Source organism: Zasmidium cellare (genome assembly GCF_010093935.1).
Source record: "Zasmidium cellare ATCC 36951 unplaced genomic scaffold M409scaffold_99, whole genome shotgun sequence".
In the NCBI taxonomy this organism is placed as follows: Eukaryota; Fungi; Ascomycota; class Dothideomycetes; order Mycosphaerellales; family Mycosphaerellaceae; genus Zasmidium; species Zasmidium cellare.
Genome location: NW_022987043.1, coordinates 1 through 14140, shown reverse-complemented (window position 1 = coordinate 14140; position 14140 = coordinate 1). Strand labels below are relative to the sequence as shown.

Genomic DNA, 14140 nt, shown 5'->3' with positions numbered 1-14140 from the left:
TATATCCTTATTTTCTAGAGATATAATACGTAGGGCTTTAACTTATAGTACTTTCCTTTTCTACTTCTTTTTAAAAGCTTAGTAAATATAGGAATAACCTATACTACTAGAATCTTTAAAGTAGTTAGACTACTAACTTGGGCTTATAATCTATTAAGCTAAGACTACTCTATAGGGTTTATATAGGTATTGAATATAGTAGAAGTAACTAAATTAATAAATAATAGTAGGAACTAACCTAGTTATAATTATATTAGTTATAAAAAGTAAAAAACCTAAAGTAAAATAAGCTTTTCTCGATTATATAACTTTTAGTATTTATACTTTAAGTATCTATTTTAGCCTATCTATTTAGACTATACTATTTAATACTTATAGAATATATATAGAGAAAAGCTTTAGTATATAATAAAAGATCTTTTAAGTATAATCTAAAGAAGTAGGTCTATACTTTTAAATATTAACTTTAAATATATTTTATATAATAATAAGCGACTAGATATACTTTATTTATATATAGAATAGATAACTCGATATAGGCTATAAAATATACTATTTTTTTAAAAAAAAATTAAAATATATTTCTAACTTCTAATTTCGAAACTATATATAGAATAGTAGTAAGTTAGACGATAATAGAGATTTAGAATAAAGTAGTATTTTAGAAGAAAGAAGTAATTCTAAAGAAAGTAGCGCTTAGTACTCCGCTTTAAACTCTAACGCCTCTAGTAATACTTTTTAACTATTTCTACTTTTTTCTCTTTCTTTTTTTTTTCTTTTTAATCTATTTTATAAGTAACTACGTATTTTATACTTTCTACGTTTTCGCTTTTTAAACCTCTATCTACTACTACTCTACTTTAATATTTAATACTAAAAACTACTTAAGTTTTACTAACCTCGATATTAGTAGATTAGTTCTTAAATAGAAAGCTAGTAAGTATTTTAGAAGAATTAGAGCTTAGAAATAAAATAGTAATAGGTCGATTATAAGTCTAAGTTAGTAGTAGCTTAAAGTATTAAAAGCGATAAAAGAGGTAAAAGTAGGGATTATAGTAATTAAGTAAAAGAAGTTATACTAGTATAAATACGGTAGCGCCTCTCTATCTTTTCTTCTAGCCTAGGGCAAATATCGGCCTTAAGTTACTTTAGACATTTAGGAGAAGATAAAAAGATAACATTGTAATAAGCGCTATCTTGTAACATAGGCAAAAACAAAACTAGCCAAGTGCCACCGCACTGACAGTGCCGTTGTCAGCGCTGAGAAGGCCGCCAGCGAAACGCAAGTCAGCTCTCAATGGGTCGGGAATGAAGTGTGGATTTAATATCCCACTACAACCGTGGTGAACCCGTCTCACCTCCTCCAACAACATTGCCCGTAAAGGAGGTCGGCAGCTCGGCCCACTCGTTCATGGCCATTGACTTTGTGAGTGGTCTCAAGGTTTTCCTGATCCACGTCAGAAAAGCCTTCTCAGTCATTGAAGATATACTAACATAACTATAGCGAATTTGCTGGAGCGCATGTGCGCTTCGACAGACGCTACATCCGCGTACCTCTCAAAGAGGAGGATCTCCCCAGGGGCTTTGGGCCGAGTGAAGACGCAATACGTCAAACACCCCGGCTCTTCTCGTTCCACCCATTCTGAAAAAGATCTATCGTAGCTGTCAACGCCGCCCGTAACAATCGTCTGGAGATGACATACCGCAAAATTACAAGGGCGCTATCTTTCGCGGCGTCATCTTCTTTCACAGTGATCAATCCTGTAATAACGACTGCCCCCGGACCTGCGACCGCGCCTCGTGCTAGGAACCCGACCGTGGGATACCAAGCATGCATATCTTCGGGCTGTGCGTATAGCCCTTCGTCGGTGGCCGTCCTGTGGTAACGCTTGAACTCGGGATGATTCAGTTGACGAGACAGAGCCGGCTTGCAAGCGTAGACTTCGAACCCGGCGATTACGTGTTCGGGGTGCGCGCATTCAAGCGCATCTACGATCTGGTTCCTCGCCCCGGGTCGAGTGGCCCGAGTGAAGTAACACCATGTTTTGGTTTCCGAGGCGGGGTCGCGGTAGTCGTAGCAGGTCTCGAGGAGGTGGATGATCTGGATATTCGTGAGATGCGGCACGGCAGAGTGGTATGTGAAGCCTCGTCATTTAGGGGAGTTTGTGGTTCGAGAACTCACCCTTTTCTGCTTTTCCGGGGACCCGGGATATAAGTAGCAGAATAGAGATATGTCGGGCTTTGCGAGCATCGTTCGTAAATCAGCGATCACAATGGAATAGCTGTGTAAAAGTGAAAGGGACTACCTGCTTGCATCTCGACCGTCGGCTGACTGTGGCCTGTATTGATGAAGGGACGTGATATTTCCGAGATTCGCGAGGTGGCCGAGAACTCCAGACATTTGCTAATTCCGCCAGCCCCACTACATTCCCTGGCCAAAATACTGCATATCCTCTTCAGACCCATATACTGACTGCATGCCTTCTTCAAGTGCGGTGGGAATCAGCTGCCATCCGAAGTTCCTCCGATCCTCGACAAGTCTTTGCGTGCGATATGGCGATCCCCAAAGCGCAGTACGTTAGTGATGTGTGGAAAGACGGCTTGTTTGGTATGTACTTGTCGATGACCGCGTGCTAGACTCTGAATGAACACGTCACTAACACTGGCGATGGCCAGCGTCGAAAGTCGTCTTCTGCACCGGTGGCTCGGGAAGCATTTGCAGCGCCCAAGTCCGAGCACTGGTGCATCTGGGAGCCGATGCATGCATCGTAGGACGCAACCCCAAGAAAGCGGAAGAAAAGGCCCAAAGCATCGCGACGGCGCGACCTGGCGCCCGAGTGCTAGGGATAGGCAACGTCGACGTCCGCCACGTCGACAGCCTCCACTCCGCCGTCGCCACCTGCGTGAAAGAGCTGAGGCGGATTGACTTTGTCATTGCTGGTGCCGCCGGGAACTTCCTCGCCCCCATACGGTCGTTGTCGGCGAATGCCTTCAAGGCTGTCATCGACATCGATCTGCTCGGGTCGTACAACACGGTCAAGGCGACGCTGCCACACCTCATCGCCTCGTCAAAAGAAGGCGCCGGCGGTGGAAGGTTCGTCTTCGTCAGCGCCAATATGTTTCAGACCGGCTTGGTGCTGCAGACTCATGTCGGCGCCGCCAAGTCGGCTGTCAATGCGCTGTCGAACAATATGGCTATCGAGCTGGGTCCCCTGGGTATCACTTCAAACGTGATCGCGCCAGGCCCGATTGGAGATACTGTGAGTTGGTTAAGAGACTTCTCTCACGCCTGCTTGCGGCCCTGACCACGTGCCACAGGAAGGGATGGATAGACTCACACCTGCGAGCGATGCCAACACAGCTTCCGCTACCAAGATTCCTCTGGGAAGAATGGGCAGTGTGAGAGACATTGCGGATGCGACCGTCTACCTATTTTCTGATGCGGCCAACTACGTCAACGGAGACGTTCTTATTGGTGAGTTGAAGAAGAATGGAAACGGACCTGGTCCGCCTGTGCTGACTTCGTTTCCGTACAGTTGATGGGGGAGCCTGGCGCACCGGCGGAGGCGCTCCAGGCCATACTGTGCCTTATCCCGACTTTCTGCTCTCTAGCGATGAAGTAAGCGCAGCGAAGGTGGAGGGACGGAAGGGTAAATTGTGAATGGCTTGATGGTGGGGTGAGGAATGCTGTCGAGTGGGTTGTTGCGGTGTACAAGTAGTAGTACAAGAAAGATTAGTTGACCCGAAACTGCATTTGTTCCGGCAGCCGCGGTCTCATTACACACATAGATACCCATGCATTCTGGAGGTGATCGTTGCGTAACGAGGGAAATACATTCTGATCTTGGCGAACGAAAAGGATGAGCCTTACCAGCGTTCATAGGTTTACGGTGACAAAGAAAAAGAGAATACTCGCTGCTACTGCACCAATACTTGCAAACTATCTGCAAAAGAACATTTCAAAGTTTTGTCTGTACAGCACAACGTCCTACTGTCCCTCTGCTCCTCAACTCCCGTCTGAGGATTTTACCAGACGGATTCCTCGGAATTGCCTCGATGAACTCAATCCCGCCACGCAACCACTTATGTCGCGCTACCCTGTCTTCAACGAAGGCGCGAATATGCTTCCTTGCTTCATTCTTCTTCTTCCTTCCCGAACTCGAGAGGACTATGAAAGCCTTCGGATATTCTCCCGCACGATCGTCAGGAGTGCCTATCACTGCAGCATCATTTACGTCGGGATGAGCGAGTAGCAGAGCTTCCAGTTCGGCGGGCGCTACTTGCAATCCCTGGACCATAGTCAGTCTCAACAAAGTCCCAGTAGGGTCGTTTGCATCGAACAAACCTTGACTTTGATCAATTCCTTCAGACGGTCTACTATCCACATGTGCTGTCGCCCGCTCGAGGAAGTGCTGAACACGGCGATATCGCCTGTGCGGAGCCATCTTCGACCATCTCGAAAGACAAAACTCTCGTTCGTGGCCTTTCTGTTGTTGTGATATCCCAGAGTGACACTTGGCGAAGACACCAAGAGCTCACCGGGCTCATTGTTGCCCGTGACGACTTTGCCTCCATCGTCCACCAGACGGCACGTCGTCCCTGGAATGGGCACTCCCGCGCTCCCATGGCAGATGTCGTCTTCCAGAGTCCAGGTGACGACTGTTGCAGTCTCTGTGAGCCCGTATCCTTGGCAAAGTCGCCAGCTGGGATGAATCTTGATCAGGTCGTCTGCGAGGCCTTTACCCAGGGGCGCAGCACCGGTGACGACCTTTCTGACACTTTTCAGGTCATATTCTCTAACCTCGGCGTTTTGCTGCGTCAAGTCGCTGATTATCGGAGGCACCAGGTAAATTGTGTTGATCCGGAACTGCTCAATGGAGGCCACCATAGACTGGAAACTGTATTTCGGCAGCACAATGACGGAATCACCTCGATATGCTCCGGCGTGGCAGATGATGACTAGAGCGTAAATGTGACTTTGCGGCATGAGACCCAGCCCAACGTCCCTGTGCTGTGGCCCAAGGGCTTCTCGACCAGTGGCCTCTGCCGCGGCGAGTTGCAGGACGTTGGCAATGACGTTGTAATGCGACACACGCACTCCTTTCTGCTCTAGGGTCAGCCTCTATCGATTTGCTACATTCGGGCTTCCTCGCCCATCACACGCACCGGCAATCCAGAGGTTCCGCTCGAGTAGCATAGGAACGCGGTCTGGCGCTGGCCTTGGTCGACGTCCCAGCGCAGAGAAGGAAGCGTCGAGCGCAGTTCTCCGTCGTGCACCAGCTCTTCGAGTGTCGAGAACCCTGAATCCGAAGATATGTCGCCGGTGAATCGGACTGGCAGATCGATGACGAAAATATTTGCAGCATCAATACCAGCCATTGCAGCCGCTTCGCGGGCGTTCTGTAGAAGCGGAAGACAAGTGAAGATTGCTGTTGCTCCCGAGTCGTTGAGCTGATGAGCCAGCTCAGGGATTGCGTAAGACGCATTCGCGGGACTGGACACACCGTTAAGCATGTGCACAGCCCAGTGCAATGTCATTACATCGATCTGTCCACCAGCTCCTGTTAGTGTATAGATGTGTCAGTCTAGCACAGACATCCTGCCCACCGTATTGTAAGTGTACGAGACCACAACTTTCTCATATTCTGACCCTTCGTTGGGGTCCCATCGTAGCCTCGCAGCGAGAGCTCGCGCCAATCGGTCAGTCCGCTGCTTTTGCTCCAAGGCTGAGAAAGAGCGGCTGCTCAACCCGCAGACAAAGGGAGGTAGGGAGTTGCACAGAGGTTGTCGTCCATAGCATTCGTTGAGCATGAAAGTGCATAATGGAACTGAGGTAAGCTCTTCGGGGATGGTGAACTCCCTCGCTACAGGTGAGGTAAAAGTCATGATGGCCGTGACGGTGCTCCCAGTGTCCAGCTCTAGGTCAACAACTCAATTAAGCATCTGTTGTTACATGTGGCACTATTGTGAGGAGACAGCTACGTTCCATGGCAACTTCATGCCCTACGAAGAGGCTCTCCGTCCATGGAAATCTTCGGAGCTCGGAAAGATGTACGCTGCCGCTGACGAGTCGATAGTTGTGAAAGAAAAGCTTCGCAGATGTCGGGCTGACGGTTGTCGGCGTGACGACCCTTCCGTTTCGAACTGCGATCAATATTCAATTCCACCATATGCATAATCTCCTCTAATAGTGAAACAGTAGAACGCGTCCTTGGTACTTGAATGCAAAAGACAACATTGCGCTTGCCCAACCAGGTCGACAACTTCCAAGCCATGGCACTCGACACCTTCTACAATGTGGTGAACGGCCAGAAGCGACAGTCCACCAAAATGGCACAAAGCATTGACCCCACTGATCGCCGGAGCCTTTGGCCAGTTCCAGTGGCATCCGATCAAGACCTCGAAGATGCAGTAGCGGCTGCAAAACAAGCATTTCGAAACTGGTCCAAAACCCCCGTGGAGCACCGGAAACAGTTGCTGTCTACCTTCGAAGAAAAGTTGCTGGCGTCCAAAAATGATTTGACACAGTTGTTGATGCAAGAGGGAGGAAAACCACACGCACTTGCTGCATTCGAGTTGAACTACGCCCCTTTGCTATTCAAACACCACCGGGATCTCGACATCAATGAACAGAGCGAGGACCTGACCGATCGGTCCATCGTCACCAGGCATGTCCCACTCGGAGTCGTTGCGGCCATCTGTCCCTGGAACTTCCCTTTGGTCCTCTCCATTGGAAAAATCATCCCGGCGCTGCTGACGGGCTGCTGTGTCATCGTCAAGCCGTCACCGTTCGCTCCATATGCCATCTTGAAGATGATTGAACTCTTGCATGGCATATTCCCTCCCGGAGTGTTGCAGGTCCTGAATGGGGATGATGCGCTGGGGCCCGCCCTGGTTGCCCACAAAGACGTTCCGAAAATCTCGTTCACGGGTTCTATCCAAACGGGCAAGAAGATTGTGGAAAAGTCAGCACTCTCATTGAAGAGGCTCACGCTGGAACTGTACGTCCGCACTTGGGTCGCCAAGATTGATATAAACTAACGCTTTGACCTGCAGTGGTGGCAACGATGCAGCAATTGTTCTGCCGGACGTTGATATAGCCAGAGTGGCGAAACAGGTGATTTCAGGCGCACTGATCAACTCGGGCCAAATGTGCCTCGCCACTAAGCGTGTGTACATCCACGACTCCATATACGAAACATTCGTGGAGGCCATGGTGAAAGCGATGGACGAACTCATTGTGGGCTCTCCAGATTCTGAAAGCAGCACGCATGGACCGATCCAGAACCCACTACAGTTTGTCAGAGTATCGGATCTCCTCGAAGACTGTGAGAAAAGGGGGTACAGCATCAAAATTGGCAGAGCGATGGCGGACGAGCTACGCAAGGGACTCTTTGTCCAGCCAACACTCGTCGACAATCCACCAGAGACATCCCGCGTCGTGCAAGAGGAGGCTTTTGGGCCAGTCTTCCCCACCCTGAAGTGGGACAACGAGCAAGATGTGATTCGGCGAGTCAATGCAATGGATACTGGTCTTGGTGCATCGATATGGAGCTCGGACATCGAGAAGGCAGGCGAGATGGCACGGCAGTTGGAGGTGGGCAGCATCTGGATCAACACTACGGAGCTTCCCATTCCCCAGGCGATGTTCGGCGGACACAAACAGAGCGGAATAGGAGGCGAGTGGGGCAAGGACGGATGGAAGGCTTTCTGCAATGTACAGATCATTCATACCATGAAAAGCCGAGACACCAAGTTGTGAGGTCTGGCATATGAGGCGGTGAATAGCAACGGGGGATAAGACGACACGTCAAAGCAGCTGGAAAGATGCAAACATACATGATGAATGTGTTGTTCTTGTTTCCCAATCTCATCAAGTTGATCGTTTCCGTTGTGCAGCGTCAGGCTGCCCACGAGCAGTGTGATGAACATTCCTCTGTATTGATCGGTTGATCTGCTCAACCTGGCTGTATAGCAGGAGCATCGATTAATCGATTCGTCAAGGCTGCATGGCACAATCTGGATTGAGGCCCGTGCTCTGCCGCCAAGCATCATGTCAGTTGCCCCATTAGGAAGTCTTCGACAATGTCAGGCTGTGCAACTACTACCGAGCAGCCGAGGTTCCGAGAGCCGCCACCCGCCTCCTCTTCAGCCTCTCTGCGAATTCCGACTTCTCCTCTGTCCCCTTCCCCCGACACAACAATGGACCACATGCAGCAGCATGCGGATACGGTTCTCGATTTGTACAAAGGACTGCGGACCTCACGTGCATGCTATCCCTGTGCCAAGCGCAAGATCCGCTGCGAAGGTCGGGTCCCCCACGGCAGCACCACCTGTGGGAGTAATTATTGCTGACGTTAGTGCTTTCGATACTCAGGCAACCAGCCGTGCACTACGTGCTCGCAGCGAGGCCACCCGGACATTTGCTTCTTTCCCGAGAGCAGACATGGGAGGCGCATCGCTGCCGCGAGCCGAAAGCGCAGAGCCTCGTTGCGGACGAAATCTCCAGCGGCCGAGCGTCGTGTCCTCCCGGCTGCAAGCGACGCTGCTAGTATTGAAGAGCCGAGCAACGCCCCTCCGCCACTCGCGCCTGCATCTTTGCCATCTCAGGACCAGCAAAGACCGCTTCTAGAGCAACATCCACACAATGTGGCACAGGAGGCTCGCTCCAGCTGTGACACCCAAATGGGCAGGCTCTCGCTGGCAGCACTCGTGCACGAGAAGCTAAGCCCACAGAACCTTGGCGTGTCCCAGGATGTTCGATCCAGCCTTGGCCTTGAGAACTTGATCCAGAACGAGTCGTTCCTCCGGACATTTGGCGCTCGGGACAGCGCAGAGGGCTTGCTTCAGTCATGTCCTAGACGCGACGAGGCTCGACAGTATGAACACTTACGATGCATCTGTACCAGCGTTGTTGACAACCCCTAGGCTCTTCCCACTCTTTCGCACCCATGTCGCGCCTTTCTATCCGATTGTGGACGATGTTGACGCACTGGAGATGCGTCTGCTCACCAAGATGGACGACTATGAAAGGATAACAGTTCGAGACTCTGCACAGCTCCATGCCTTCCTCGCTCAATCATCGCCGGACTTGGCCCTGTTCTTGAGTGTCTTTGCTCTGGGCGCCCAGTTCTCTCACCTGCCGAGTATTGAACGCACTCGACAGGGGCAGGAACTCGGTAAGTCAAGTTCCATACAATCTTACCACGTTCGGTACATATTTACAAGTTGGTTGCAGTGCAGCGATCAGAGTCATTTTTGCGCCTTTCAAATTACATGGCGAAGCCGTGCATCGAGACCGTACAGACACTACTGTGCGTTGGACTGCACATGCAGAACTTTGGACAGTCAGATGCGGCGTGGTGTCTCCATGGTCTGACTTTTCGCTTTGCGCAAGCACTGGGTCTACAAAGCGACAGCACTGGCCAGGAGCATCCATTGTGGTAAGCTGGAAGCCGTCATATAGCCCTGCTCTTTTGAACGGTAACGTGGGAGCTGATGCGTGATAGGAACGCCATTCTCTGGCAAGACTGCCTGCTATCGCTTCGGTTTGACCGGCTACCGATGAGTCCCGGACGTGCACCGCCACTATCCCATCCAGTAACATCGAAACGACAAGAGGCCACATCTTATATCAACTCCATGCTATGTGTGAATTCTGTTTGTCTTGTCTTCCTGTCAAGCACGGAGCAAGAACGTGCCCGGGCCAGCGCAGCGACAGCGCGAATCGCCAGCATCGACAAAATGCTCACCAAGTCAGCCCCCCATCTTCGGAGGGAGACATCTTGTACATCAGTGCAGCAGCGGCTGGAGTGTCTGGCGTTGAGAATGCACTCATCATTCCTGTGCGCAGAGCTGTGTCGACCGTTCCTGGCGCAGGCCACCGTCGACAGCGAGTCGACGACGCTCTATGACCGCTGCCTGGAGAGCATGCAGACTACCGTTCAGGCCTATCTCGACATGTCCAAGATGAGTATTCTGCCTTCCCGCTCCTGGTCGCTCACGCACGAGGCCTTGACTTGCGCGTGCGTCCTCGCGCTCCTACAGCCCGCTCCCAACAACGCTCAAGTCCACAACATATTAAATAATATGCAACAAGTACTCGAGGAAGACTTCCACTACGATGACGGAGAAGCTCATTTTGGCAACGACCGGACGTTTCGCCGTGGTGCAAAACTGCTCAGCTTTTTGCGGAAGCCCTCATCAGACATACCCGAGGCAGGCACTTCGTTCCAGCAGCGCGGTCCTCCTGGGGTGGAGGGTGGTGCAACTATGCTTGGGTGTGAGCAAGATCGTCCAGGGCCAGCCATAGGTCTAAATGGTCCTTCGTCAAATTTCGCGTCGCCCCCGACTCCTCTGGCATCTGACTTCAACCAGACCTTGCTCGCGTCTCCTTTCGGAGAGACGGGGCTTGATTTCCCCCTTTCGTCGTTTTTAGATTTCTCGACGGATTTCATGGCATGAGCTGTACTTTATATTTAGAGGCGTCCTGGGCTGGAGGGAAGTCCGCTGTACCAGCAATTACACCTCTCTCGAACAAGCAAAGGGGAAACGGTCTCGTGTAGCCTCAGGTTCAATGTTTTGGCTTCGTGTTATTCCCAAATTTCACATTAGAGTTTATGCACCTTCTCTTTACTTGCAATCTTTCTAAACTCCTCTTGCGGAATGCCCCTCATAAACATCTCCAATCCTTGGAAAACCTCCTTCGCCCCTTGAGCATCGTATAGATCCTTATCAGGGCCTCTGATGAGCCCTTTCGTTTTGATGAGAGCATCCGGCTTTAGGTGCGCTCCCAATCTCTCATCTATCTCGTGCAGCACCGACTCCAAAAAGTCCCGTGTGCCCTGCCGTCCTGCCTCAAAAACTTTATTAACGAACCCACATCCTACTAACTCCTCGCATGTAATCCTCTTGCTCATCAGCAGCGCCTCCATTCCCCTCGCAGGCCCCAGCCGATTGATTAGGGCGCGAGAGGAGAGACCTTCGGGTAGCAGACCGAGGGACGTAAAGGGACAGAGGAGGTAGGTGTGCGTGGCGGCGTAGACAAAGTCGCTATGGCCGATGAGCGCGGCGGCGATGCCCACGACTGGCCCATTGAGAGCGGAGACAAGGATTTTACGGTGTGAATAGAAGGCCTGGGTGATGTTGAGGTTGTGTGCGGCAAAGGATTCGAGCCATTTGGAGTACTCTTGTTCTTTAGGGGCATTGTCGCTACTGGCAGCGAAGACATCGGCGCCGCTTTCAAATTGGTCAGACAGGCCTGGCACGTCGTTGGCACTTTTGGGGAACGTACGCGCTGAAGAATCTCCCCGTTCCGGTCAACACTCAAAGATGGTCAGCTTTGTACTCAAGATGAGGCGTCCTGAGATCTCCGATTTACTGGTGATGTAGATATCTCTTCGGCCGTCGACGTGTCTCATGAGCTGCGAGAGGTGGAAATACGATTCACGAGTCAAAGCGCCCAGCTTCTTGGGTTGATTTATCGTAATGATGGCGACTCGACCTCGTACTTCGAACTTGACTTCGTCTATCGGCTTGGGTGGAGTGTCCATGGTTGTTTCCTGAGTTGTCAATATTTCGAGAATATGTATCTTGCAAATGCTGCACCGGCCGAAGGAAAGAAGGCAAAAAGGTTCTTATAATCGCCATTGGAGCCCACACTTCCTGCATTGAACCTGTTCAACCCGAGGCGGATGTCGGGACTCGGAGTCAACGTCAGGACGAACAGAGATCGATGACATGGCTATAGTATTCGTACTCCAGCACCCGAACTTCTCCTTGATCGCTAGAAAGCATATTCCGCCTTCCATTTCCTCATGCAGAGCACAATTATGAAATGTAAAGGCTGTACATTGGCATTGCGAATTGCCTAGAGTTGGGTACACCTACAAGGGAAGGCTCCCTTGATATATGCAATAACGTTAAGCCTTTCGAATCAGATGCCACCCAGTGACATATAGTCTTGCAACCAGCACCGAGGCTGATGCTATCGCTAGCATACTTCCAGCAAAAACCTGCAGACCCAGCCAATGTCCCGTCTTCTGCAAGATAGTAGCTGCCACTGGCGGACCTAACAACAAGTCGGAGCTAGCTACCGTCATAGACAACCCTGTCAATATGTCAGCCTCGTCTTGCAGAGTTATCAATGTGGACTAGATATACCTTGACGAGCCCCCATTATAGCCGGGTCGGGGCACAGTGTTGCGATGACAAAATTCGGGAGGGACAGCATCGTTCCCACAAAGAGCCCGTACAGGCTGGCAAAGACAAAACACCCGGCGACAGAAGAACAAGCGATCCAAGCGTAGGTGACGATACAAGCCGCTAATAACGAAGGACCCAAGACATTCAACCCTCCGAGGCGGTCAGCCACGATATTGGGAGCGACTCGTCCAATGATTGAGCAGGCATTGAGTACGGGTAAAAGATAAGAGGCCAGCTCGGCGCTCATGATCTTGTTCTGCTGGGCGTAGTCCTAGATGAAAAATGCAGGCGTGTATTACGCGGCCTGAGTGAAGCCGAACGCGATAGTGTAGATACTATATACGGGCTCTAGGTAGAGGGGTCTTAAGTCGAGTTAGATCTTTCGGCGCACCGTCGGCTTAACGCGCTAAGAGATAAGAGCTAGTAGGATTACGTTAGTTACGAGGATTATAAAAGCTAGGACCCGGATAGACTACCTAAATTTTTATACCTCGAAAACGCTCTTAGACTTTAAAGTTAGGCCTAGGTATTTCTAGGAAATAGGTACTATCTCTAGAAATAGATAGAATTTTCTCGGTTTTTAGCGCTATTCCTAGGAACAGTTAAATTTTTTAGGTTTTTAGGGCTATCTCTAGGGATAGTTAAGTATTCTAGGTTTTCGGCGCTATCTCTAGGAATAGTTAAATTTTCTAGGATTTTAGCGCTATCTCTAGGGATAGTTAAGTATTCTATATTTTCGACGCTATTTTTAGAGATAGTTAAGTATTCTAGGTTTTCGACGCTATTCCTAGAGATAGAGAATATTCCTATAAATCGAGATCGATACGAGATAGATTAACTAGTTATAGAGCGTTCCGGTCGTATTAATAATACTAGTAGATAATTTACTTATACTAGAAAAGTAAAAAGTAGAAGAAGCGTTAGGTAAAAAGCTAATCTATAGGCTCTAGTCGCTATTATAGTAGAGGGGATACGTATAAGTATATTACTAAAATTAGTAGAATAGACTTAGATTATACTATCTCTAGGGATAGCCTTTTAATTTCGGAAAATAAACTCCGCCTAACGTAGATCGCTACTTTATACTACCTACTTTCTACTATATCGCTTTTAGGATATCGCTCTCCTCCTCGCGCTTTATTATTATTTCGAGACGTAGCTTTACTATACTATCTAAAAGGCTAGCTTAATCTAGTAAAAGCTATAGTAGCGTTAGTAAAAAGGTTAGACTTATAGATAGTATACTATTAAAAACTAAGTTAATCGAAAAACGAGCCGAATCTTTTCGACTAATAACCGTACGGTTTCCTATCGACGATACTACTCCCGAATAGAGTATAAGCTATAACCGGGATATTAATAAAAAATACGCTAAATAGCTATATTAACTATTCGAGGAATATAGGCTAGACTAACTCGACTATATATACCGTCTCTACCTATTATATAGCGCGTAAGATATACGAGCTATATACTAATATCTCGATATTAATTATAGGCTAAACGACTCTAGCGTACCTCTACCGTCCTTTATAGGATAGAGTAGCGTAACCGCTAACTACGCTAAGGTATTAGTAGAAAATTATCGTATCGTAGCCTAACCTAGAGGTAGTCCTATTTTCGCCGAAAGTAATTTCCTATTTAGGTAAAGCGCTTCCTAAACAAGTAACTTTTTCTCCGAGAATATACTCCGAGAATAGAGCGAAAAGACGCTATATTATATATAGTCTATCTACGCTCGGCTCGCTATATAGTACTTTATATCCTCTACGTAGTAGTAGTACTAGTAGGTACTAACTTCGGCGCTAATCGGATCGGGATTCGGTCGGTCTCGATAGCTAGTAATTAAAGTACGACTTAAGTCCGCTAGGAACTCTATAGGTTCTATACTTTCTATCTATATATCGTCTCCTCGCGAGATATATATATCTACGAA

General features: G+C 49.0%; 6 protein-coding genes across 6 annotated transcripts; 2 read left to right on the top strand and 4 right to left on the bottom strand.

Annotated features, from left to right (window-relative positions):
• Positions 1-1332: 1332 nt before the first annotated feature.
• On the bottom strand, positions 1333-2251 carry M409DRAFT_31105 (uncharacterized protein; the record flags this gene model as incomplete). The annotated part of the gene is made up of 4 exons (XM_033810196.1): positions 1333-1447; positions 1495-1653; positions 1704-2101; positions 2183-2251. The coding sequence occupies 4 exons, from the start codon at positions 2249-2251 to the stop codon at positions 1333-1335; spliced, it is 741 nt and encodes a 246-aa protein (XP_033659269.1).
• A 302-nt stretch (positions 2252-2553) lies between these two features.
• On the top strand, positions 2554-3661 carry M409DRAFT_61711 (uncharacterized protein; the record flags this gene model as incomplete). Its single annotated transcript, XM_033814849.1, has 4 exons — positions 2554-2608; positions 2677-3260; positions 3319-3475; positions 3537-3661. 4 exons carry the CDS (start codon positions 2554-2556, stop codon positions 3659-3661), a joined length of 921 nt encoding a protein of 306 aa, XP_033659268.1.
• Positions 3662-3959: 298 nt separating this feature from the next.
• On the bottom strand, positions 3960-5886 carry M409DRAFT_31103 (uncharacterized protein; the record flags this gene model as incomplete). The annotated part of the gene is made up of 4 exons (XM_033810195.1): positions 3960-4289; positions 4346-5104; positions 5167-5547; positions 5608-5886. 4 exons carry the CDS (start codon positions 5884-5886, stop codon positions 3960-3962), a joined length of 1749 nt encoding a protein of 582 aa, XP_033659267.1.
• Positions 5887-6273: 387 nt separating this feature from the next.
• Positions 6274-7762, top strand: M409DRAFT_71676 (uncharacterized protein; the record flags this gene model as incomplete). The annotated part of the gene is made up of 2 exons (XM_033819279.1): positions 6274-7001; positions 7057-7762. The coding sequence occupies 2 exons, from the start codon at positions 6274-6276 to the stop codon at positions 7760-7762; spliced, it is 1434 nt and encodes a 477-aa protein (XP_033659266.1).
• Positions 7763-10610: 2848 nt separating this feature from the next.
• On the bottom strand, positions 10611-11552 carry M409DRAFT_31101 (uncharacterized protein; the record flags this gene model as incomplete). Its single annotated transcript, XM_033810194.1, has 3 exons — positions 10611-11238; positions 11294-11324; positions 11381-11552. 3 exons carry the CDS (start codon positions 11550-11552, stop codon positions 10611-10613), a joined length of 831 nt encoding a protein of 276 aa, XP_033659265.1.
• A 369-nt stretch (positions 11553-11921) lies between these two features.
• Positions 11922-12472, bottom strand: M409DRAFT_38276 (uncharacterized protein; the record flags this gene model as incomplete). The annotated part of the gene is made up of 2 exons (XM_033810896.1): positions 11922-12109; positions 12163-12472. Coding segments are annotated over 2 exons (498 nt in total), but the record flags the coding sequence as incomplete, so codon positions are not given.
• Positions 12473-14140: the final 1668 nt, after the last annotated feature.